At 41.4% G+C, this 24041-nt stretch overlaps 1 protein-coding gene across 2 annotated transcripts in view; it reads right to left on the bottom strand.

Annotated features, from left to right (window-relative positions):
• The window catches only part of ipo13b (importin 13b), a 144355-nt gene that overhangs the window by 78246 nt on the left and 42068 nt on the right, over positions 1–24041 (bottom strand). For both annotated transcript variants that reach the window (XM_072273724.1, XM_072273723.1), the window contains 4 exons: positions 23769–23909; positions 22594–22735; positions 6167–6333; positions 91–211 (listed from right to left, as the gene is read on the bottom strand). In XM_072273724.1, coding sequence (XP_072129825.1) covers positions 91–211; positions 6167–6333; positions 22594–22735; positions 23769–23909 — 571 coding nt within the window. The remainder of the gene's footprint in view (positions 1–90; positions 212–6166; positions 6334–22593; positions 22736–23768; positions 23910–24041) is intronic.

The raw sequence follows: 24041 nt of genomic DNA on the forward strand, positions 1-24041 counted from the left end.
ATTACTTCTAAAATGAAGATCAAAAATTACACTTACAATAAATTGAACATAAATAAATCTTTAGTTGTAGTACAACAAACTTGTATTCACCTGCCATGACGTTGGTTGCTCAGAGTTAGTTAAAAGTCTTCCTAATTTATCATACAGATTACTTAGCAGTTCAGCTCCCAGCATTTCGTATACATACATCAGAGTGTCAGAGATATCAACTCTGCCAAGGACAGATACAATTTGTTAAAATAATTAAGCAAAATTATAAATGCATTTACATCAAAATTACTCATTTAAAATATACAATTGAAAATCCACCCCTTTAACACTTGAAAAGAGTATCAGATTTCTTTGTTTCATCAAATGAAATGGAGCATTGATATAGCACTATTTACAGGTATATAATCCACAATGGAAGAAGCTATAATGAAGGAACTGAAGATTCCACAATAGAAGCAGGATAATGCCAAAGGTACCATGACACCCAATTCTAACATTTATTAACATCTTGGCTAATCCATAATCTCAACTCCATTTTGTAAACAAACCTGTAGATTTACCAGGAATCTAAATTTCTATTAAATTTTAACTATACAGCGATCACACCCAAAAGCTTCTCAATTCACAGGATGAACTGAACTGCTGATTTGGAAAAGGCAATAGATGAAGGATTGTGTTTCATGATAAACTCTAGATTGTGTTCCAATGTGGCAGTTTTGTCAAACTCATGTTCCCTTAACCTGGAACACCTAATGATTAAATGCTGTCCATTCTATTTATATAGGGAGCTCCCCTCCATAATCCCGACCGCAGATTGTATACCACCAGCAGCCCACTATAATCAAGCACTTGAGATACCTGATGCTGTCTCCAAACAAGAAGCAGTCCATCCTGACGCATCTCAAATCATAGTCAAAGACTTTAACCAGGCTTGTTTGAAGAAATCCCTGACCAATTAGCATCAACATATAACCTGCAGCACCAGAGGTCCCAACACACTAGACCACCATCATACTGTTTACTGTTCTATGCCCAGAGTGCATTTCAGTAAATCTGATCACGTGGCTGTCCTTCACCCTGTGTACAGGCAGAGGCTAAAGAGCAAAGCTGCAGAGAAAAGAACAACACAGAACTGGTCGCAGGAGGCAGAAGAGCAGCTACGGGATTGCTTTGAGTCAGTGGATGGGGCCGTGTTCAAATCTGTAGATCTGAATGAATACACTACAGTTGTTATGGACTTTATTAAAATAGTTATAGACGAGTATGGCCCCACAAAATCATTCAGACTTTTCCCCAACCAGAAGCCCTGCGTGAACTATGAGATCTGCAATCTGCTGATGGCCAGATCAAAGGCATCAAAGTCAGGTGACTAAAAAAGTTACAAAAGGTCCAGATACAATCTCCAGAAAACCATCTTGTGGGCAAGGTGGCAATCCCGGAACTAAACTTGAATCAAGGAGGATGTTCAACAGTTGCAGCTGGGCTTGAATGCTATCACCTCTTATAAAGTAATATCAAGCGACCTACTTACTTCCAGATGAGCTCAATACTTTCGACTAACAACCTTCAGGAGGGTAAAATGACAAAAAGCATCCGGCCCAGACTAGGTAGCTGGCAAGGTATTAAAGATCTGTGCTGATCACTGGCTGGTGTGTTCACTGAGATCTTTAACCTCTCGCTTCGGCATTCTGAGGTACCCACCTGCTTCAATCAGACTTCACTTATACCAGTGACTAACAAGAACATGGTAACCTAAATAAAGGCATCCGTTAGTCTTGCGAGACCATGGATCTGCACCTGGAAAGTCTTCACTCTCCAGGGCGCAGGCCGGGGCAAGGTCGTATGGAAGACCGGCACTTGCCCATGCTGCAAGTCTCCCCTCTCCACGACACCGATGTTGTCCAAGGGAAGGGCATTAGGACCCATACAGCTTGGCACCAGTGTCGTCACAGAGCACTGTGTGATTAAGTGCCTTGCTCAAGGACACAACACGCTGCCTCAGCTGGGGCTTGAACTCACAACCTTCAGCTCGCTAGTTGAACGCCTTAACCACTTGGCCATGTGCCCACACATTTATGGTAACCTAACTCAATGACTATCGTCCAGTAGCACTTACATCCTCTGTGATGAAGTGTTTTGAGAGGTCAGTGATGAAACATCAACTCTTGCCTGAGAAACAACTTGGATCTGTTTCAACTTGCTTACTGGAACAACAGGTCCCAGCAGGTGCTAATTCACTGGTTCTTCACTCAACCCTGGAACATCATGACAGCGAAGATACATACATCAGGATGCTCTTTGCCAACTACAGCTTGGCATTCAACACCATCACCCTCTCAAAACTAATCAATAAGCTTCAAGACATTGGCCTCAATACCTCCTTGTGCAATCAGATCCGCGATTTCCTCTCTTGCAGACCACAGTCAGTTCAGTTTGGCCACATCTCCTCCACAATCTCTATCAGCACAGGAGCCACCACAAGACTGTGTGCTTAGCCCGTGACTCTACTTGCTTTACACTTATGACTGTGTGGCTAAGCACAGCTCCAATGACACATTAACTAATGACACCACTGTCGTAAACCGAGTCAAAGGTGGTGATGAGTCAGCATATAGGAGGGAGACTGAAAATCTGGTTGAGTGCTGTCACTACAAAACGACCTTTTACTCAATGTCAGCAAGACCAAAGAGCTGATTATTGACTTCAGGAGGAGGAAATCAGAGGTCCATGGTCCAGTCCTCAATGGAAGATCAGAGGTGGAGTGGGTTAGCAAATTTAAATTCCTCAGCATCATTATTTCAGAGATCCTGGCCTGGGCCCAGCATGCAAGTGCAATTATGAAGGAAGCACAGTAGCACCTCAACTTCCCTAGGAGTTTGCAAAGATTCAGCCGGACATCTAAAATTCAGACAAACTTCTTCAGATGTGTGGTGGACAGTATATTGATTGGTTGCATCACAGCCTGGTATAGAAACACCAATATACATAAAACGGAAAATCCTACAAGAAGTAGTGGATACGGCTCCGTCCATCACAGATAAAGCTCTCCCCACCATTGAGTACATCTACAGGAAATTGTTGCAGGAAAGCAGCATCCATCATCAGGGACCCCCACCCCCCAGGTCATGCTCTCTTCTCACCGCTGCAATTAAGAAGGTGGTACAGGAGCCTCAGGACTCACACCACCAGGTTCAGGAATAGTTATTAGCCCTTAACCATCAGGCTTTTAGGAATATCTTCACTCAAACTCCATCATTGAAATACATTTCCACAACCTATGAACTCAATTTCAAGGACTTCATCTCATGATCTTGATATGTATTATTATTATTCTTTTTCTTTTTGTATTTGCACAGTTTGTTGTCTTTTGCACATTGGGTGAATGCCCAAATTGGTGCAGTCTTTCATTGATTCTATTATAGTTTCTCTATCATGGATTCAAAGAGTATGCCTGCAAAGAAACTTTGATAATAGATTTACTTTGAACTTAAGTGATTGAACAGTGTTTCAGTAACTCAGAGGTTAGGGATTTATAAATGTTTAAATAATGCTGATATCCTAACAGCACAAAAGCTCTTTAGGTCAATGAATTGCTATCAGAATGTAGTTTTTGTTGTAACATAAACATCACAGATAAATAAGAGATAACTGACAAGATAATTTTGCAATATTCACTGAGCAACCTGTCAGTTAAAATATCTGCTCCTCAAATAGTATCATGGGGTTGAACCTTTGACAAGGTTTCACACAGTCTTTCTGCTTATGCAGAAAGTTAGAAGGCATGGGATCCAGGGAAGTTTGGCCAGGTGGATTCAGAATTGGCTTGCCTACAGAAGGCAGAGGGTCGTGGTGGAGGGAGTACATTCAGATTGGAGGATTGTGACTAGTGGTGTCCCACAAGGATCTGTTCTGGGACCTCTACTTTTCATGATTTTTATTAACGACCTGGATGTGGGGGTAGAAGGGTGAGTTGGCAAGTTTGCAGACGACACAAAGGTTGGTGGTGTTGTAGATAGTGTAGAGGATTGTCAAAGATTGCAGAGAGACATTGATGGGATGCAGAAGTGGGCTGAGAAGTGGCAGATGGAGTTCAACCCAGAGAAGTGTGAGGTGGTACACTTTGGAAGGACAAACTCCAAGGCAGAGTACAAAGTAAATAGCAGGATACTTAGTAGTGTGGAGGAGCAGAGGGATCTCGGGGTACATGTCCACAGATCCCTGAAAGTTGCCTCACAGGTGGATAGGGTAGTTAAGAAAGCTTATGGGGTGCTAGCTTTCATAAGTCGAGGGATAGAGTTTAAGAGTCGCGATGTAATGATGCAGCTCTATAAAACTCTGGTTAGGCCACACTTGGAGTACTGTGTCCAGTTCTGGTCACCTCACTATAGGAAGGATGTGGAAGCATTGGAAAGGGTACAGAGGAGATTTACCAGGATGCTGCCTGGTTTAGAAAGTATGCATTATGATCAGAGATTAAGGGAGCTAGGGCTTTACTCTTTGGAGAGAAGGAGGATGAGAGGAGACATGATAGAGATGTACAAGATAATAAGAGGAATAGATAGAGTGGATAGCCAGCGCCTCTTCCCCAGGGCACCACTGCTCAATACAAGAGGACATGGCTTTAAGGTAATGGGTGGGAAGTTCAAGGGGGATATTAGAGGAAGTTTTTTACTCAGAGAGTGGTTGGTGCGTGGAATGCACTGCCTGAGTCAGTGGTGGAGGCAGATACACTCGTGAAGTTTAAGAGACTACTAGACAGGTATATGGAGGAACCTAAGGTGGGGGCTTATATGGGAGGCAGGGTTTGAGGGTCGGCACAACATTGTGGGCTGAAGGGCCTGTACTGTGCTGTACTATGCTATGTTCTATGTTCTATGAATCCACCTCAGAAAGCTGAGTGTATCAGTTTAAATTCTCTTCATAAGACAACACCTCTGGCAATAATTTTGTATTTGTTTTGGTACCGCATTAAAGTTCTAAAAGCAACGGAGGTGAGAGAGATGGATGGGCAGATGTAACACTTCTTCCATTTGCAGGGATAAGTGCCAGGAGGGCAACTAGTGGAGAGGAACGCATGGATAAGGGAATCGCGGAGGGAGTGATCAGTGCGGGAAGCGAAGTGTTGGGGGGGGGGGTGGAATGGGGTTAATCCATAATGTCCAGAAGTGCAAAATGTGAAAAATCTCTTACCTATCCTTGTGATAAGTCCAATTATAGCATACGCTAGAATGATCAACACTCCAAATACAATCAGTCCACTTAGAATGGAGTTCCAAATCACACTGCATTCTATATCTACCAAGTGAATGGTGAACATTGCAAGTTATTGATAGATAGAAACTAAAAATCTGTCCTCTGTTCAAGACTAAATTATACTGTGCCCTTGAATGAATACGTAAAAACTAGTGAATTTGGGAATTCACAAAATCAGAAGCATATAGCAGAACAGCCAGCTGCAAAAACACAGAAAAACATAGAAACCTAGAAAACCTACAGCACAATAAAGGCCCTTCGGCCCACAAAGCTGGGCCGAACACGTCCCTACCTTGGAACTGCCTAGGCTTTACCCATAGCCCTCTATTTTTCTAAGTTCCATGTAGCCATCCAGGAGTCTCTTAAAAGACCCCATCGTTTCCGCCTCCACCGCCGCCGCCGGCAGCCCATTCCACACACTCGCCACTCTCTGCGTAAAAAACTTACCCCTGACATCTCCCCTGTACCTACTTCTAAGCACCTTAAAACTATGCCCTCTCGTGCTAGCCATTTCAGCCCTGGGAAAAAGCCTCTGACTATCCACACGATCAATGCCTCTCATCATCTTATACACCTCTATCAGGTCACCTCTCATCCTCCGTCACTCCAAGGAGAAAAGGCGGAGTTCACTCAACCTATTCTCATAAGGCATGCTCCCCAATTCAGGCAACATCCTTGTAAATTTCCTCTGCACCCTTTCTATGGTTTCCATATCCTTCCTGTAGTGAGGTGACCAGAACTGAGCACAGTTCCTTCCTTTGAGCAAAGTGGCAAAATAAACTGCATGTGATTAATAATCTGTAATGTGTCATTACCATCTATTCAACATCAAGTTTCAACAATTAGTAAGCAGAAAAAAAAGAAGACACTTGCTGGACTGCAAACACCTAAATATTTTTCCTGTGGAGCATTACTTTCTTACCTGTATATTCTAAATTGTTCTTTTTCATCAGAAGACCAAGAGGAATATTCTTCATCTGAAGGGAACTGAGCTTTGTGGAGCAGAACATCAACTAATTGAAAGTACACAGGACGATAAACTTGTAGATACACAACCTGCTTCTCAGCTTCAAATGACATTATATCATCCTACATGTCAGACAAGAAAAAGATATACTTGAATTAATAACTTCTAAAAAGTATGAATTGGAATGAAATGAAACAATGCTAATGAATCTTCAGCACAACATGCAGGTTCCCCTTCACTTTTCAAGGATAATTAGTACACATCTGAAATTGTAATTCATTCATTTAAAATAAATGCAAGGGAAAATACTTCAGAAACTAATGATTTTTGTTGAGAATTACACTTCTGACATACAAACAGCTAAGTAGTTCTAATTTTAAAAACAGATCAAAGTAAACTTTCATTCTCTTTTTCATCTCAGCTACTTTCTACGCAGTCAACATTGTTTGGAAACAATCAAATTTGTACCAAAAATTGTCTCTTAGCTCTAGAGGATAGAAATTTCGAGAAACATAAAACTAAAAAAAAAATCACGATTTCCCTGTCAGATTGCAATGATGAGGTTCCACTCTAAAAGGCTGAGGAAGGAATTATATTCAAATTAAATTTAAGTGTCTTTCCTAGTGTCTATCTAAGAGTTTCTTAAATGCCCCTAACATAGCAGTCTCTAACACCATCCCTGACAGGGCATTCCATACACTCATCACTCTCTGTGTAAAAAACTCACCTCTGACGTTCCCCCCCCCCGCCCCGCCCCATACTTCCTTCCAAAAGAGGGGGCATACAACAAAGCAAAAATTTGTGGGAAGTCAGAGGATTAGGAAGCTTTTAAAACCCTGCAGACAGCAACTAAAAAGTACGGATAAGATGAAATATGAAAGCAAGCTAGCAAACAATATCAAAGTGGATAGTAAAAGCTTTTTCAAGTAGGTAAAACATAAAATACAGATAAGAGTGGATAATGGATAGCTAGAAAATGAGGTCGGAGAAATAACGGTGGGGGACAAGATGTCAGATGAACTAACTGAGTATTTTGCATCAGTCTTCACTGTGGAAGACACTAGCAGTGTGCCAGATGTTGAAGGGTATGAGAGAAGAGAAGTGAGTGCAGTTACTATTACAAGGGAGAAAGTGCTCAAAAAGATGAAAGACCTAAGGGTACGCAAGTTCCCAGACCAGATGAACTGCACCCTAGGGATCTGAAAGAGGTAGCAGTAGAGATTGTGGAGGCATTATTAATGATCTTTCAAAAATCATTGGATTCTGGCATGGTGCCAGAGGACTGGAAAATTGCAAATGTCACCCCACTCTTTAAGAAAGGAGGAAGGCAGCAGAAAAGAAATTATAGACCAGTTAGCCTGACATCAGTGGTTACGTAAGAACATAAGAAATAGGAGCAGGAGTAGGCCATCTGGCCTGTCGAGCCTGCTCTGCCATTCAGTAAGATTATGGCTGATCTAGCCATGGACTCATCTCCACCTACCTGCCTTTGGAGCAGAATTAGGCCATCTGGCCCATCAAGTCTGCTCCGCCATTCAATCATAGCTGATCCTTTTTTCCGCCTCCTCAACCCAGTTCCCAGCCTTCTCCCCATAACCTTTGATGACATGTCTGGTCAAGAACCTATCAATCTCTGCCTCAAAAACACCCAATGACCTGGCCTCCACAGCTGCATGTGGAAACAAATTCCTATCCAACCTTGTCTTAAATATATTTACTGAGGTAGCCTCCACTGCTTCATTGGCAGAGAATTCCACGATTCTGCACTCTCTGGGAAAAACAGTTCCTCCTCATCTCCGTCCTAAATTTACTCCCCGGAATCCTGAGGCTATGCCCCTAGTTCTAGTCTCATCTACCAATGGAAACAACTTTCCTGCCTCTATCTTATCTATCCCTTTCATAATTTCATATGTTTCTATAAGATCTCCTCTCATCCTTCTGAATTCCAGCCAGTACATTTCCAGGCGACTCAATCTCTCCTCATCGTCTAACCTCTTAATCTCTGGAATCAACCTGGTGAACTTCCTCTGCATGCCTCAAAGCCAGTATATCTTTCCTCAAGTAAAGAGACCAGAACTGCACAAGGTACACCAGATGCGGCCTCACCAGTACCCTATACAGTTGCAGCATAACGTCCATCTTTTAAATTCAATCCCTCTAGCAATGAAGGCTGGCCAAGATTCCATTTGCCTTCTTGACAGCCTGCTGCACCTGCAAATGAGCCTTTTGTGATTCATGCACAAGCACTCCCAAGTCCTCCTACTCAGCAGCGTGGTGCAATTTTTACCATTTAAATATTAATCTGCTCTTCCATTTTTCCATCAAAAGTGGATGACCTCGCTTTTACCAACATTGTACTCCATCTGCCAGATCCTTGCCCATTCACTAAACCCAACTATATCTCTCTGCAGCTTCTCCATATCTTCTCCACAATTTGCTTTTCCCTTGGTTGGGAAGATATTGGAATCAATTGCTAAGGATGGGGTTATGGAATACTTGGTGACACAGAATAAGATAGGATAAAGTCAGCATGGCTTCCTTAAGGGAAATTCTTGCCTGACGGATCTGTTGGAATTCTTTGAGGAGATTACAAGTGGGATAGATAAAGCGGATGCAGTGGATATTGTATATTTGGACTTTCAGAAGGACTTTGACAAGGTGCCACACGAGTCCATGGTATTACAGGAAAGTTAGGGCACAGGCTGATTGGTAGGAGGGAGCAAGGAGGAATAAAAGGACCCTTTTCTGCTTGGCTGACAGTGAGTAGTGGTGTTCCACAGGGGTCAGTGTTGGGTCCATTTCTTTTTATGCTGTATGTCAGTGACTTAGATGATAGATGGCTTTGTTGCGAAGTTTGCAGGTGATATAAAGATTGGTGGAGGGGCAGGTAGTGTTGAGGAAACAGGGAGGCTGCAGAAGGACAGACAGATTAGGAGAATGGGTAAGAGAGTGGCAAATGAAATACAATGTTGGAAAATGCATGGCCATGCACTTTGGTAGTAGAAATAAATGTTCAGATTATTTTCTAAACAGGGGAGAAAATTAAAAAATCTGAGATACAACGGGACTTGGGAGTCCTTGTGCAGAACACCCTAAAGGTTAACTTGCAGGTAGAGTCGGAGGTTAAGGCGGCAAGTGCAAGTTAGCGTTCATTTCAAGAGGTCTAGAATACAATGGATGTGATGCCGAGGCTTTATAAGGTACTGGTGAGGCCTCACCTTGAGTACAGGTATGCGTTGCTTAACGTCCACCATACGTTCTGTGAAATTGAACGTTATGTGATTTGGATGTTGTGCGAACACCATATTATATACTTAGCAAACCTATATGGAGTACTGTAGTGTACCTGTATTGACTAAATCCATGTCATTAGCAATTTCTCCATATCCGATATAGGTCTCTCTTGCATTTTTGTGAGCCTTGTAGTTTTCAGTGAAGCCGATCCTTTAACAGCTTCGAGAATTTTTTCTTTGTTTTTCAGGATCATCGTGATTGTCGAGTGCGACATGCCTAAATCCCGAGCAATAGCATTCACTGGTTTTCCACCTTCATATTGTTTAATAACCTTTTGTTTCACTTCCAAATCAATACTTTTCTTTTGCCTCTTGCTGCTGCTATCACTAGGAGTGGTTTTGCTGCGTTTGGAAGCCATGATGCACTTTACGGTAATATTTTCGAAAGAAAATTAAACCGAGAGATAACACTACTACACTCAAGAGACGCACGATACACGAGATTGGTTATGTTGCTACGTCACATTCTCCGATCAGGACTATGTACGTATACGCAATCGGACGTTGTCCAAATGGACGTTAATCGGCGCACACCTGAATTGTGAACAGTTTTGGGCTCCACATCTAAGAAAAGATGTGCTGGCATTGAAGAGGGTTCACAAGGATGATTCCAGGAATGAAAGAGTTATCATACGAGGAATGTTTGATGACTCTGGGTCTGTACTCGCTGGAATTTTGAAGGATGAGTGGGAATCTTATTGAAACCTTTCGAATGTTGAAAGGCCTAGACAGAGAAGATGTGGAAAGGATGTTTCCCATGGCGAAGGAGTCTAGGACAAGAGGGCACAGCCTCAGGATAGAGGGGCGTCCATTTAAAACAGAGATGCGGAGAAATTTCTTTAGCCAGAGGGTGGTGAACTTGTGGAATTTATTACCACAGGCAGCTGTGGAGGCCAGGTCATTGGGTGTATTTAAGGTAGAGCTTGTTAGATTCTTGATCGGACACAGCATCAAAGGTTACGGGGAGAAGGCAGTGGAGTGAGGCTGAGGAGGGGGAAAAATAGGATCAGCCATGTTTAAATATCTGAGCAGACTCAATGGGCCAAATGGCCTAATTCTGCCCCTATGTCTTATGGTCAATCACCTTAAAATTATGCTTCTCCCCCATGTATAGCCGTTTCCATCTAGGAAAAAGTCTCTAGCTAACCACTCAACCTATGCCTCTTATCATCTTGTATATTTCTAGCAAGTCACCTCTCAACCTCCTTCATTCCAGAAAGAAAAGTCCTAGCTCGCTCAGTCTATCCTCAGAAGACATGCTCTCTAATCCAGACAGCATGCTGGTAAATCTCTACACCATCAAAGTTTCCACATCGTTCCTATAATGTTGGTTGCCCATCGATTTTGAGCATGACGATTGTGCTTGTGCAGTTCATCTGAAGTGTGTTTGGAGGAAACCATGGAGGCATAGACATTCACAGTGGAGACAAGGGAGTTGCCCTGATTCCGTAAGCACAGCTGTTGCTGCTGCATTTCTCTTTTGTCAGGCAGTCTCCAGGTCCGTGTGACGCCCAGCTTTTACAAGTTGCTGTGAGCAAGTTTACCAAGATGACCAGAACTGAACACAATATAACAAGTGCGGTCTAAGAAGAATTTTATAGATTTGCAACATCATTTCACAGCTCGATCCCCTTTATGCCACATCACAGAAATGGCCCCATTGGGAACTGCATTATTATCAAAGATGCAAGATGATGGGACCCATTAGCTCAAGCCTCTTACCAAAAACTAGGTATCTCACGTTTGCTATCATTCTGGTAAAACTATGTGTGTGTACATCATAGCTTTAACATTAAAGTTCTCATCTTCATTTTAAACTCCTCCACGGATTCAACTAATTTCTTTAATTTTCCACACCACTAAAGCCTACCACTTGGTGCTCTTTCAATTCCACCTCCTGTACACTTGTACCTGTAGGTTTTGTGTGCCAACATCTTGTTGTCATTTGGTCACTCTCATTCCATACAATTAAACAGAGTGAATATAGAAGAAAAGAAGTGGTTTGCTTTTATCTATGTTTTTGGTAGTTTCTATGAACAGTTTAAGCATGACATAAAATGCAGCATGATTAAAAAATTATATAGTGGCATGCAAAAGTTTGGGCACCCCTGGTCAAAATTTCTGTTACTGTGAATAGCTAAGCAAGTAAAAGATGACTTGATTTCCAAAAGGCATAAAGTTAAAGATAACACATTTCTTTAATATTTTAAGCAAGATTACTTTTTTATTTCCATCTTTCACAGTTTCAAAATAACAATAAAGGAAAAGGGCCTGAAGCCAAAGTTTGGGCACCCTACATGGTCGGTACTTAGTAACACCCACTTTGGCAAGTATCACAGCTTGTAAACACTTTCTGTAGCCAGCTAAGAGTCTTTCAATTCTTGTTTGGGGGATTTTCCCCCATTCTTCCTTGCAAAAGGCTTCTAGTTCTGTGAGATTCTTGGGCTGTCTTGCATGCACTGCTCTTTTGAGGTTGATCCACAGATTTTCGATGATGTTTAGGTCAGGGGACTGTGAGGGCCATGGCAAAACCTTCAGCTTGCGCCTCTTGAGGTAGTCCATTGTGAGTCTGAGGTGCGTTTAGGATCATTATCCTGTTGTAGAAGGCATCCTCTTTTCATCTTCGGCTTTTTTTTTTTACGGACGGTGTGATGTTTGCTTCCAGAATTTGCTGGTATTTAATTGAATTCATTCTTCCCTCTACCAGTGAAATGTTTCCCGTGCCACTGGCTGCAACACAAGCCCAAAGCATGATCGATCCACCCCCGTGCTTAACAGTTGGAGAGGTGTTCTTTTCATGAAATTCTGCACCCTTTTTTCTCCAAACATACCTTTGCTCATTGCTGCCAAAAAGTCCTATTTTAACCTCATCAGTCCACAGGACTTGTTTCCAAAATGTATCAGGCTCGTTTAGATGTTACTTCACAAACTTCTGATGCTGAATTTTGTGGTGAGGACGCAGGAAAGGTTTTCTTCTGATGACTCTTCCATGAAGGTCATATTTGTGCAAGTGTCACTGCACAGCAGAACAGTGCACCACCACTCCAGAGTCTGCTAAATCTTCCTGAAGGTCTTTTGCAGTCAAATGGGGCTTTTGATTTGCTTTTCTAGCAATCCTACGAGCAGTTCTCTTGGAAAGTTTTCTTGGTCTTCCAGACCTCAACTTGACCTCCACCATTCCTGTTAATTGCCATTTCTTAATTACATTATGAACTGAGGAAACGGCTATCTGAAAACGCTTTGCTATCTTCTTATAGCCTTTTCCTGCTTTGTGGACATCATTTATTTTAATTTTCAGAGTGCTAGGCAGCTGCTTAGAGGACCCCATGGCTGCTGATTGTTGGGACAAGGTTTGAGGAGTCAGGATATTTATAAAGCTTTGAAATTTGCATCACCTGGCCTTTCTTAACAATGACTGTGAACAAGCCACAGCCCTAACAAGCTAATTAAGGTCTGAGACCTTGCTAAAAGTTATCTGAGAGCTCAAATCTCTTGAGGTGCTCAAACTTTTGCATGGTGCTCCTTTCCCTTTTTTCCACTCTAAAATTGTACAAAACAAAAACAATACACCAATCTTGCTTAAAATGTTGAAAAGACTGTTTCAACTTTAACTTTATAACTTCTGGAGATCAGTTCATCTTCTACTCACTTAACTATTCACAGTAACAGAAATTTTGACCAGGGGTGCCCAAACTTTTGCATACCACTGTATATACAGGCAAATTACGGGATACTGAATCCCAAATCAGTACATCATTGTCTTTAGTAATTTCTCAAATTTCACTGTTACTCAGGAAATGATATAAAATGTTTCATAGTTCCCAGAATAATTCGCTCTCATGCTGCTAACATTTGAAGATGTTACTAAAAGTTGCAGTTATAGTTTGAGGAGAAATAAAGATAACATTAAAAAATGCTGGAGGAACTCAGCAGGCCAGGCAGCATCTATGGAAAAGAGTAAACAGTTGACATTTCGGGCTGAGACCATTCATCAGGACTACAGAAAACTGGTTTATTTTCACATGTAGCAAGGTACAGAGAAAAGCCCGTCTTGCATACTGTTCACAGACATGACCTCAGAAGCTACCTCAATATTGCCTTGTACCATATTGTCTATCTGTGCTTTATTTTCTCTCTACCTGTAACACTTGATTCTGCATTCTGTTATTATTTTTACTTTGTACTATCTCAATGCACTGTTGTAATTAATTGATCTGTATGGTCAATTTGTAAGACAAGATTTTCACTGTACTTTGATACGTGACAATAATAAAATTTACCAATTTTACTATGCAGATTGCATCAGTGTAATAGGAGGGAGATTGAAATCTGATTGAGTAGTTCTTCTTTTCTCTCTCTCTCTCTCCCTCTCTCCCCCTCTCCCTCCCCTTTCCTACCCCCAAAAAAAACAAGTAGCTGATTATTCACTTCAGGAGGGGGATAGCAGAGGTCCATGAGCCAGTTCTCATCAGGGGAATTGAAGGTGGAGAAGGACAGAAATTTAAAATTCCTCTGTGCTGTCATTTCAGAGGACCTGCCTTGGGCCCAACACGTAAGTGCAATTATGAAGAAAGCACGGCAGCACCTCTACTTCCTTAGGAGTTTGCAAAGATTCAGCATGACATCTAAAACTTCTATAGATGTGTGGTGCAGAATATATTGACTGGATGCATCCTGGTCTAGAAACATCAATGTCCTTGAATTGAATTGAATTGACTTTATTACTTACATCCTTCATATATACCAGGAGTAAAAACCTTTACGTTACGTCTCCGTCTAAATGTGCAATTTATAGTAATTTATAATAAATAGCATGAAGAACAGGACAGTCAATATAACATAGAAATACAATTGTGTCAGCATGAATTAATCAGTCTGATGGCCTGGTGGAAGAAGCTGTCTCAGAGCCTGTTGGTCCTGGCTTTTAAGTTGTGGTACCGTTTCCCGGATGGTAGCAGCTGGAACAGTTTGTGATTGGGGTGACTCGGGTCCCCAATGATTCTTTGGGCCCTTTTTACACACCTGCTTTTGTAAATGTCCTGAATAGTGGGAAGTTCACATCTACAGATGCACTGGGCTGTCCGCACCACTCTCTGTGGAGTCCTGTGATTGAGGGAAATACAGTTCCCACACCAGGCAGTGATGCAGCCAGTCAGGATGCTCTCAATTGTGCCCCTGCAGAAAGTTCTTATGACTTGGGGGCCCATGCCAAACTTTTTCAACCATCTGAGGTGAAAGAGGCGTTGTTGTGCTTTTTTCACCACACAGCCAGTATGCACAGACCACATGAGATCCTCGGTGATGTTTATGCCAAGGAACTTAAAGCTGTTTACCCTCTCAACTCCAGATCCATTGATGTCAATAGGGGCTAGCCTATCTCCATTCCTCCTGTAGTCCACAACCAGCTCCATTGTTTTTGAAACATTGAGGGAGAGGTTGTTTTCTTGACACCACAGTGTCAGGGTGATGACTCCTTCTCTGTCGGCTGCCTCATTATTATTTGAGATTAGGCCAATCAGTGTAGTGTCATCAGCAAATTTAATTAGATTGGAGATGTGGGTGGTGACACAGTCATGGGTATACAGAGAGTAAAGGAGGGGGCTTAAGACACAACCCTGAGGGGCACCTGTGTTGAGGAGCAAAGGGGCAGAGGTGAGGGAGCCCATTCTTACCACCTTTCGGCAATCTAACAGGAAGTCCAGGATCCAGCTGCACAAGGCAGGGTGAAGGCCGAGGTCTCTAAGCTTCTTGTTCAGCCTGGAGGGAATTATGGTGTTGAATGCAGAAATGTAGTCTAAGAACAGCATTCTCATATAAGCATCCTTCTCCAGATGTGTAAGGACGATGTGTAGAGCAGTGGCTATTACATCATCTGTCTATCAGTTGTGTCGATAGGCGAATTGTAGGGGGTCCAGTGTGAGTGGTAGCATGCTTGACCAGACTCTCAAAGCATTTGCTTATTATTACGGTGAGTGTGACAGGGAGCCAGTCATTCAGACATGTTACCGTGGTCCTTTTAGGTACAGGAACAATGGAAGATGTTTTGAAGCAGAAGGGCACTCCACACTAGGAGAAAGTCTTTAGAAAAGTAGTGGATATGGCCCAGTACATCACAGGTAAATCCCTCCTCACCACTGAGCATATCTAGATGGAGCATTGTCACAGGAAAGCAGCATCCATCATCAGGGTACCCCACCACTCAGGTCATGCTCTCTTCTCACTGTTGCCATCAGGAAGGTGGTACAGGAGCTTCAGGATTCACACAACCAGGTTCAGGAACAGTTATTACCCCTCAACCATCAGGCTCTTGAACCAGTGGGGATAACTTCACTTGCCCCATCACTGAACTGTTCCCACAATTTTTGGACTCACTTTCAAGGACTCTTTATCTCATATTCTTGATATTTATTGCTTATTTACTTATTACTATTTCTTTTTTCTTTCATATTTGCAGTTTGTTGTCTTTTGCACTTTGGTTGTTTGTCTGCCCTGTTTGGGGGCAGTCTTGCATTGATTCCATTATGGTTCTTTGATTTACTGAATCTCAGGATTGTATATGATGACTTTACTTTGAAACAAACTGGTCACAAAATTCTTATACCAACATAAATTAACTTTGAAGAATTACTAAGGATGACCACTGAGAAAGAGTGTTCTTCCCAGTAGCTTGCCTTAGTGATTCTAGGAACCCACTGCAAAAAACCAGTGGGTTAGTGGTACCACAGTTCTTAACAAAAAAACAGCACTCTTACTTGTTATTTCTTTATAAGGGGATACATTGTATGTATTAATTCAGATGGACACTTAATAGAGCTCTACAATCAATAATAAACAAGATGTTGAGTGAAGTAATAATGAAATAAAAATAACCCATTACTATAAAGCCCAGTGGACTAGCACTTCCCTCATTGGAGTTTAGAAGGATGAGAGCTAATCCCATTTAAACATACAAAATTCTTGTGGGATTTCAGGTTAGAAGTGGAATTTCAGGAATGATGTTTCTCTTGGTTTAGGAGCCAGGAACTAGGAATCACAATGTCAAAACAAATGGTTGTCCATTCATGGCATAGATAAAAAGTTTTTTTTTCACCCAAAAGTTAGGCATGGTTTGGAATTAACTAAGAAAGGCACCTTTGCAGTCTTGGTCACTTGCCTATTTTAAGATGGAACATTGCAATTTTAGATATTAGAAGAACCAGGAAATGTGGATTTCATAGAGGAAAGTGACACATGGGCATGTTTTTGTGGAATGGTAGAGCAAAAGGGAAGGGCAATTTGCCTACTTCTGCTTTTATATATATAAATAAATATAAACATAACTATGATTGATCTATTGCATCTCTTCCATTTCCTCACTCTGCAGATCCAATACCAACTCACAGAATTGAAGCAGATATACTAAACACTGGAACATCATGGAACAATTGTTTTTTTTTAACATAAAAGTGCCTCATCAATTGTTTACAGTTTCATAACAGCGTTTAAAGCTATCTGAACAAAGTATCTAGCTGATAATTAAAAAGACTGCATCATGAAACATAAAAATTGTGTTAATCTTCTGTAAAAGAGCCCATCGTTTCTAAATATCAATGTCAAAAGTTAATGAGCACGCAAATCCTATGATGTAATGTAATCCATGACTAGAATTACAGGCATAACGTAACAGTTCACAGGTCTTTGAGTGTGTGAAGTTGCAGGTTAAGTCAATTTTTCAAACAGCAGTAAATGTCAGGCTTTGAGGCATTTTAAGAGTTTTACTGAAAATACAACTTCTATTCAGTTGTCACTATACTTAATTTATAAATCAGCACATAGCAACTCTGATGTTTAGAAATGCCTAGTCCCTATACCCTTCTATCCCCCATCAAGAAGGCCTTAAAGCTCTCTGCTTCTTTCGCAATAGAAGTTTTGTCCTTATACCTCTACTCCATTCTATCCCCCTTGGTTTAGTCCCTTCCCAACTACATCCAACAACACTTCTCATGCTCTCGACCTCCTCAATAGCTTTCAATTCCCTGGCCCTTACTGCCTCATTTTCACCATGGATGTCAAGTCCCTATACGCTTTTATTCCCCAATAATAAGGCCTTAAATCTCTATGCTTCTTTTTCAATAAAAAAACAACCAGTTCCCCCCCCCACCACCACCTTCCTCTATCTGACAGAACTGGTCCTCAACCTCAACAATCTTTCCTTCGGCTCCTCCCATTTTTTCCAGACTCGAGGAGTAGCTATGGGCACCTGCATGGGCTGCAGTTATGCCTGCCTTTTCGTTGGCTACGTAGAACAGTTCATGTTCAAAGTCTTCTTCAGCAATGCTTCCCAACACTTCCAGCAACACACACAAAATACTGGAACAACTCAGCAGGCCAGGCAGCATCAATTGAAAAAAGTACAGTCGACGTTTCGGGCCAAAACCCTTGGCCCCTTCACCCACACCTCCTCCATTTCCCAAACACCTGCACTCACACCATCTTCCTGCCATCTTAACAGTGATGGAGTTCCTCTTTTCCTTACATACCACCCCATGACCTTCCGCATACATCATTCTCCACAACTTCCGTCAGAAGAGGCATTTAAGAAACTCTTACACCATAAGACTTAGGATCAGAATTAAGCCATTAGGCCTATCAAGTTTGCTCCACAATTACATCATGGCTGATTTACTATCTCTCTCAAATTCATTCTCCTGCCGTCTCCCTGTAACCTTTGACACCCTGAATAATCAAGAACCTATCAACCTCTGTTTTAAATATACTCAAACTTGGTCTCCACAGTGGTCTGTGTTAATGAATTCCACAGATTCATCACACTCTGGCTAAAAAATTTCCTCCTCACTCTGTTCTAAATGAACGTCCCTCTATTCTGGGCTGTGCCTTCTGGTCCTAGACTCAACCACACCTGGTCTACCTAGGCTTTTCAACAGTAAATTGGTTTCCATTAGAACCCACCCCATCCCATCTTCAAAACTCCAGCAAGTTCAGGCCCAGGGCTATCAAATGTTCCTCATATGTCAATCCTTTCATTCCTGGAGTCATTCTCATGAACCTCCTCTGGACCCTCTCCAATGCCAGCAAATCCTTTCTTAGGTAAGGGGCTCACAATACTCTGAGTGTGGTCTGACCAATGCCTCATAAAGCCTCAGTATCACCTCCTTGCTCCAGTCCTCTCAAAGTGAATGCTAACATTGTATTTCCCTTCTCCCTTGCTCCCTTGCTCCCTTCTCCCTTGCTCCCTTCTCCCTTGCTCCCTTGCTCCCTTGCTCCCTTCTCCCTTGCTCCCTTCTCCCTTGCTCCCTTGCTCCCTTCTCCCTTGCTCCCTTCTCCCTTGCTCCCTTCTCCCTTGCTCCCTTGCTCCCTTCTCCCTTGCTCCCTTCTCCCTTGCTCCCTTGCTCCCTTGCTCCCTTCTCCCTTGCTCCCTTGCAAATGCTATGGGAGACTTCAACATGCAGGTAGACTGGAGGAATCAGGTTGGTACTGGACCCCAAGAAAGGGAGTTTGTGGAGTGCCTCCAAGATGGATTCTTAGAACAGCTTGTACTGGAGCCTACCAGAGAGAATGCAATTCTAGATTTAGTGTTGTGCAATGAACCGGATTTGATCAGGGACCTGGAGGTAAAGGAGCCATTAGGAGGTAGTGACCATAATATGATAGTTTTAATCTACAATTTGAGAAGGGAAACCCGGAAGTGTCAGTATTACAGTTGAACAAAGGGAACTACGGTGCTATGAGGGAGGAGCTGGCCAAAGTTCAATGGAACAATACCCTAGCAGGGATGACAGTGGAACAGCAATGGCAAGTGTTTCTGGGAATAATGCGGAAGGTGCAGGATCAGTTCGTTCCAAAGAGGAAGAAAGATCCTAAGGGGAGTAAGGGGAAGCCGTGACTGACAAGGGAAGTAATGGACAGTATAAAAATAAAAGAGAAGAAGTATAACATAGCAAAGATGAGTGGGAAGCCAGAGGATTGGGAAACTTTTAAAGAGCAACAGAAGGTAACTAAAAAGGCAATACATGGAGAAAAAATGAGGTACGAAGGTAAACTAGCCAAGAATATAAAAGCGGATAGTAAAAGCTTCTTTAGGTATGTGAAAAGGAAAAAAATAGTTAAGACCAAAATTGGGCCCTTGAAGACAGAAGCGGGTGAATTTATTATGGGGAACAACGAAATGGCAGACGAGTTGACCGATCTGTCTTCACTAGGGAAGACACAAACAATTTCCCAGATGTAATAGTGGCCAAAGGACCTAGGGTAATGGATGAATTGAAGGAAATTTATATTAGGCAGGAAATGGTGTTGGATAGGCTGTTGGGTCTGAAGGCTGATAAGTCCCCGGGACCTGATGGTCTGCATCCCAGGGTACTTAAGGAGGTGGCTTTAGAAATCGTGGATGCATTGGTAATCATTTTCCAATGTTCTATAGATTTAGGATCAGTTCCTGTGGATTGGAGGGTGGCTAATGTTGTCCCTCTCTTCAAGAAGAGAGGAAGAGAGAAAACAGGGAATTATAGACCGGTTAGCCTGACGTCGGTGGTGGGAAAGATGCTGGAGTCAATTATAAAAGATGAAATTACGACACATCTGGATAGCAGTAACAGGATTGGTCTGAGTCAGCATGGATTTACGAAGGGGAAATCGTGCTTGACTAATCTTCTGGAATTTTTTGAGGATGTAACTATGAAAATGGACAAGGGAGAGCCAGTGGATGTAGTGTACCTGGATTTTCAGAAAGCCTTTGATAAAGTCCCACATAAGAGATTAGTGGGCAAAATTAGGGCACATAGTATTGGAGGCAGAGTACTGACATGGATTGAAAATTGGCTGGCTGACAGAAAACAAAGAGTAGCGATTAACTGGTCCCTTTCAGAATGGCAGGTGGTGACCAGTGGGGTAGCGCAGGGTTCAGTGCTGGGACCACAGCTGTTTACAATATATATTAATGGTTTAGATGAGGGAATTAAAAGTAACATTAGCAAATTTGCCGATGACACAAAGCTGGGTGGCAGTGTGAAATGTGAGGAGGATGTTATGAGAATACAGGGTGACTTGGACAGGCTGGGTGAGTGGGCAGATGCATGGCAGATGCAGTTTAATGTGGATATAAGAACGGGAAGGCAGATTATTATCTAAATGGAGTCAAGTTAGGAAATGGGGAAGCACAACGAGATCTAGGTATTCTTGTACATCAATCACTGAAAGCAAGCATGCAAGTACAGCAGGCAGTGAAGAAAGCTAATGGCATGTTGGCCTTCATAACAAGGGGAATTGAGTATAAGAGCAAAGAGGTCCTTCTGCAGCTGTACAGGGCCCTGGTGAGACCACACCTGGAGTACTGTGTGCAGTTTTGGTCTCTAAATTTGAGGAAGGACATTCTTGCTATTGAGGGAGTGCAGCGTAGGTTCACAAGGTTAATTCCCGGGATGGCGGGACTGTCATATGTCGAAAGATTGGAGCAACTGGGCTTGCATACTCTGGAATTTAGAAGGCAGAGAGGGGATCTTATTGAAACATATAATATTATTAAGGGATTGGACACACTGGAGGCAGGAAGCATGTTCACGCTGATGGGTGAGTCCAGAACCAGAGGCCACAGTTTAAGAATAAGGGGTAGGCCATTTAGAACAGAGTTGAGGAAAAACTTTTTCACCCAGAGAGTGGTGGATATATGGAATGCTCTGCCCCAGAAGGCTGTGGAGGCCAAGTCTCTGGATGCTTTCGAGAAAGAGATGGATAGAGCTCTTAAAGATAGCAGAATCAAAGGTTATGGGGATAAGGCAGGAACTGGATACTGATTGTGGATGATCAGCCATGATCACAGTGAATGGCGGTGCTGGCTCGAAGGGCCGAATGGCCTATTCCCGCACCTATTGTCTTACCGCTGACTCAACCTTCAGTGCATCCACAAATCACTAGCTGCATAATACAGTGAAAGGTAAGAAATAACAGTTCACTGTGCAAAATTTCTAATTATAAATTCACTCAGGAGTGTGAATTTAATGAAAGGCATTTCAGAAAAAAAATGAATCTCACCAAGTGTCTTTGCATCAACATGTGATAATTAAATGTGGTGCACCTTTCCACTTTTTAATTATAGTTAAAAATCTGTACTCCAGATACACAAGGCACTGGTAATGAGTACATCACCAATTTCAAGCAGAAAGGCAATAATTAGAAATTCAGCACAGTGATGTAATTTTTTTTTACCTTTCCTGACTTGATGTGCAACAAATAACTTTTTTTTAAACTGTTGTAACTGCACATAACCTGTGGAATAAGCAGAATTTTAAAATACAATGTAGTTTTAAATCCTGAACCAAAGAATGTCTCAGACGAAGAGCGTATGGGAAACTGACCATATCTTCGTGTTCACAGTAGTTACGAATAAGAGTGAAGAGAAATGAAATGCTAATTCATTTTTCTGGAAAAAGACAAATTTCAGTTGCTTGAGAAAGATGATCCTGCCCAAGTAGATTGGAATCATGGACTTACCCACGAAGTAATAAATGAGCTATTGGAGGCCATTTATGAGGAAACAGTGGAAATACACATGAAACAAATACCCTTCCATTAAGCCTGAAGATTCACATTCAAAGTTTTAGGAACAGCTTCTTACTCTCCGCCATCAGATTTCTGAACAGACCACGAACACTACATTATCTGCTCTCTTTTTGCACTAATTATTTTTATATCTAGTTCTCATTGTGGTCTGTAATAAAATTTATATATATTGCACTGCACTGCTGCTGCAAAACAACAAACTTCAAGACATTATGTCAGAGATAATAAACCTGATTCTGATTTCAGAGGATCAATTCTGCAGGGTTCTGAAGAAACATTTATAATCTAAAACTAAAAGCAAGACAATCTGGATGCTGGCATTCTGAAACAAGTAAAGGAAGAAATAATCAAGAGGTTAGGAAACACACCTTAAACAAAAGTGATGTTGATTTTTCTTGTAAAATCCAAAAATCAAATACTTCTCTATATACAATAATGCAAAGCCATGAGAAGAATCACACTATTCATTATTATGCAACAGCAGTTCGCATGATATGTTTGGTTTTTAGAAGACTATAAGTATATTCTTCATACCTGCAGAGTATACCAGAAGGTAAGGGTTAAAGAACTGGTAGTTTCATTCACTGGGTAGTGACCTGGTATTCCTGTACAAAACATGATCATGTTGACCAGTGCAAGAAAGGTCTGCCAGTGCTCTACTTGCTCCAACAATGTTCTGCACAGAAAGCAAGAAGCTTTGGTTAAGAACATTATCAATAAACATAATTCAGAAGTGGCAAAAAAAAACAAAAGGTAACTCATAGACTATGAAAGTTTTACATTAATTGAGTGTAATAGTAAATATTTTAAAACTGGTATTTTAACATCATTACCATTTGAGTACTGATAGATGGTTCAGGTTGCAACCAAACTGCTCAGAACAATAAAGTAATTTGATTTAAAAAGTGCATTATACCAAATATATAGACCATCAGTAGGTTCACAGAAATTACCTACATATCTTTCCATATACATATTCAAAAACTTTTTTACATTCAAATTTGTATAACAAAAATATTGCTTTCCCTTCCTGTACAAACAACTGGACAATACAGTAATTAACTTTGCCTAGTAGTAATCAACAAATTGACTGGGTAGGCTCTTGCCTCCAGCCCATACTCTTATGTTATAAAGTTTATACTTTGTTATTTTTCCAATGGCCATGCTTTGTTTATTTTGAGAAATAAAACATGGAGTTTTACTCTTTTTGTCCCCAAACCTAATTACTCCCTCTTCAAATCTCTTAATTATCAAATTGATAAATTATTACTCTGTTATTTTGGCAAAAGTTAATTTATTGGTTGAGATGCTGATACATTTGCTTTATCTAGTGATAAAATTTCTTCACATTGAAATACACATTGTACTTCACACTCCCAAAAACTCAGAATATTTCCAACATTTTCACATCAGCAGCTCCGAAAGGGTTTCTCACTTCGACTACTTTTGTTTATTTAAACACAAATTCTCCCAAATGTTAAGACTTGTATAATAAGCGTGTCACTTGCTGGATTAAACAACATAGGAAGATGTGATGATACATATTTAAAAAGCTCTCTCTAAATATTTGAAACCCAAGCAGGTTATTTGTTCAAGAAAAGCAAAATACAGTAGGTTTTAATTTTAGTTTCACATGATTATCCAGATGAGCGAATGCATTGTAATAACTGACAAAACAAGACTGAAATGTAAAAGGTAAATAGCAAAACCTTGAGTGATTTTCTCCAAGTGCCACAGCGATTCTGCAGATGCCATGTGATGTTTCCATATCTCCATTTTGGACAGCTTGTCTCAGCTGCTCCTGCAGCTGCAAGACTTGTGGGATCAGCTTTAGTAACGTGTTTACATATCTGTAGGTTCCCAAAAAGAACCAAGCATAAAAATTAAGGAAGAGAAAATCCACATGATACATGATAATATTTTGGTACTCAAATTCCAGGAGTAGTCCACACATTCAAAATAGATGAATGAAAGAAAACAGG

Source organism: Mobula birostris, chromosome 12 (assembly GCF_030028105.1).
Source record: "Mobula birostris isolate sMobBir1 chromosome 12, sMobBir1.hap1, whole genome shotgun sequence".
Taxonomy (NCBI): domain Eukaryota; kingdom Metazoa; phylum Chordata; class Chondrichthyes; order Myliobatiformes; family Myliobatidae; genus Mobula; species Mobula birostris.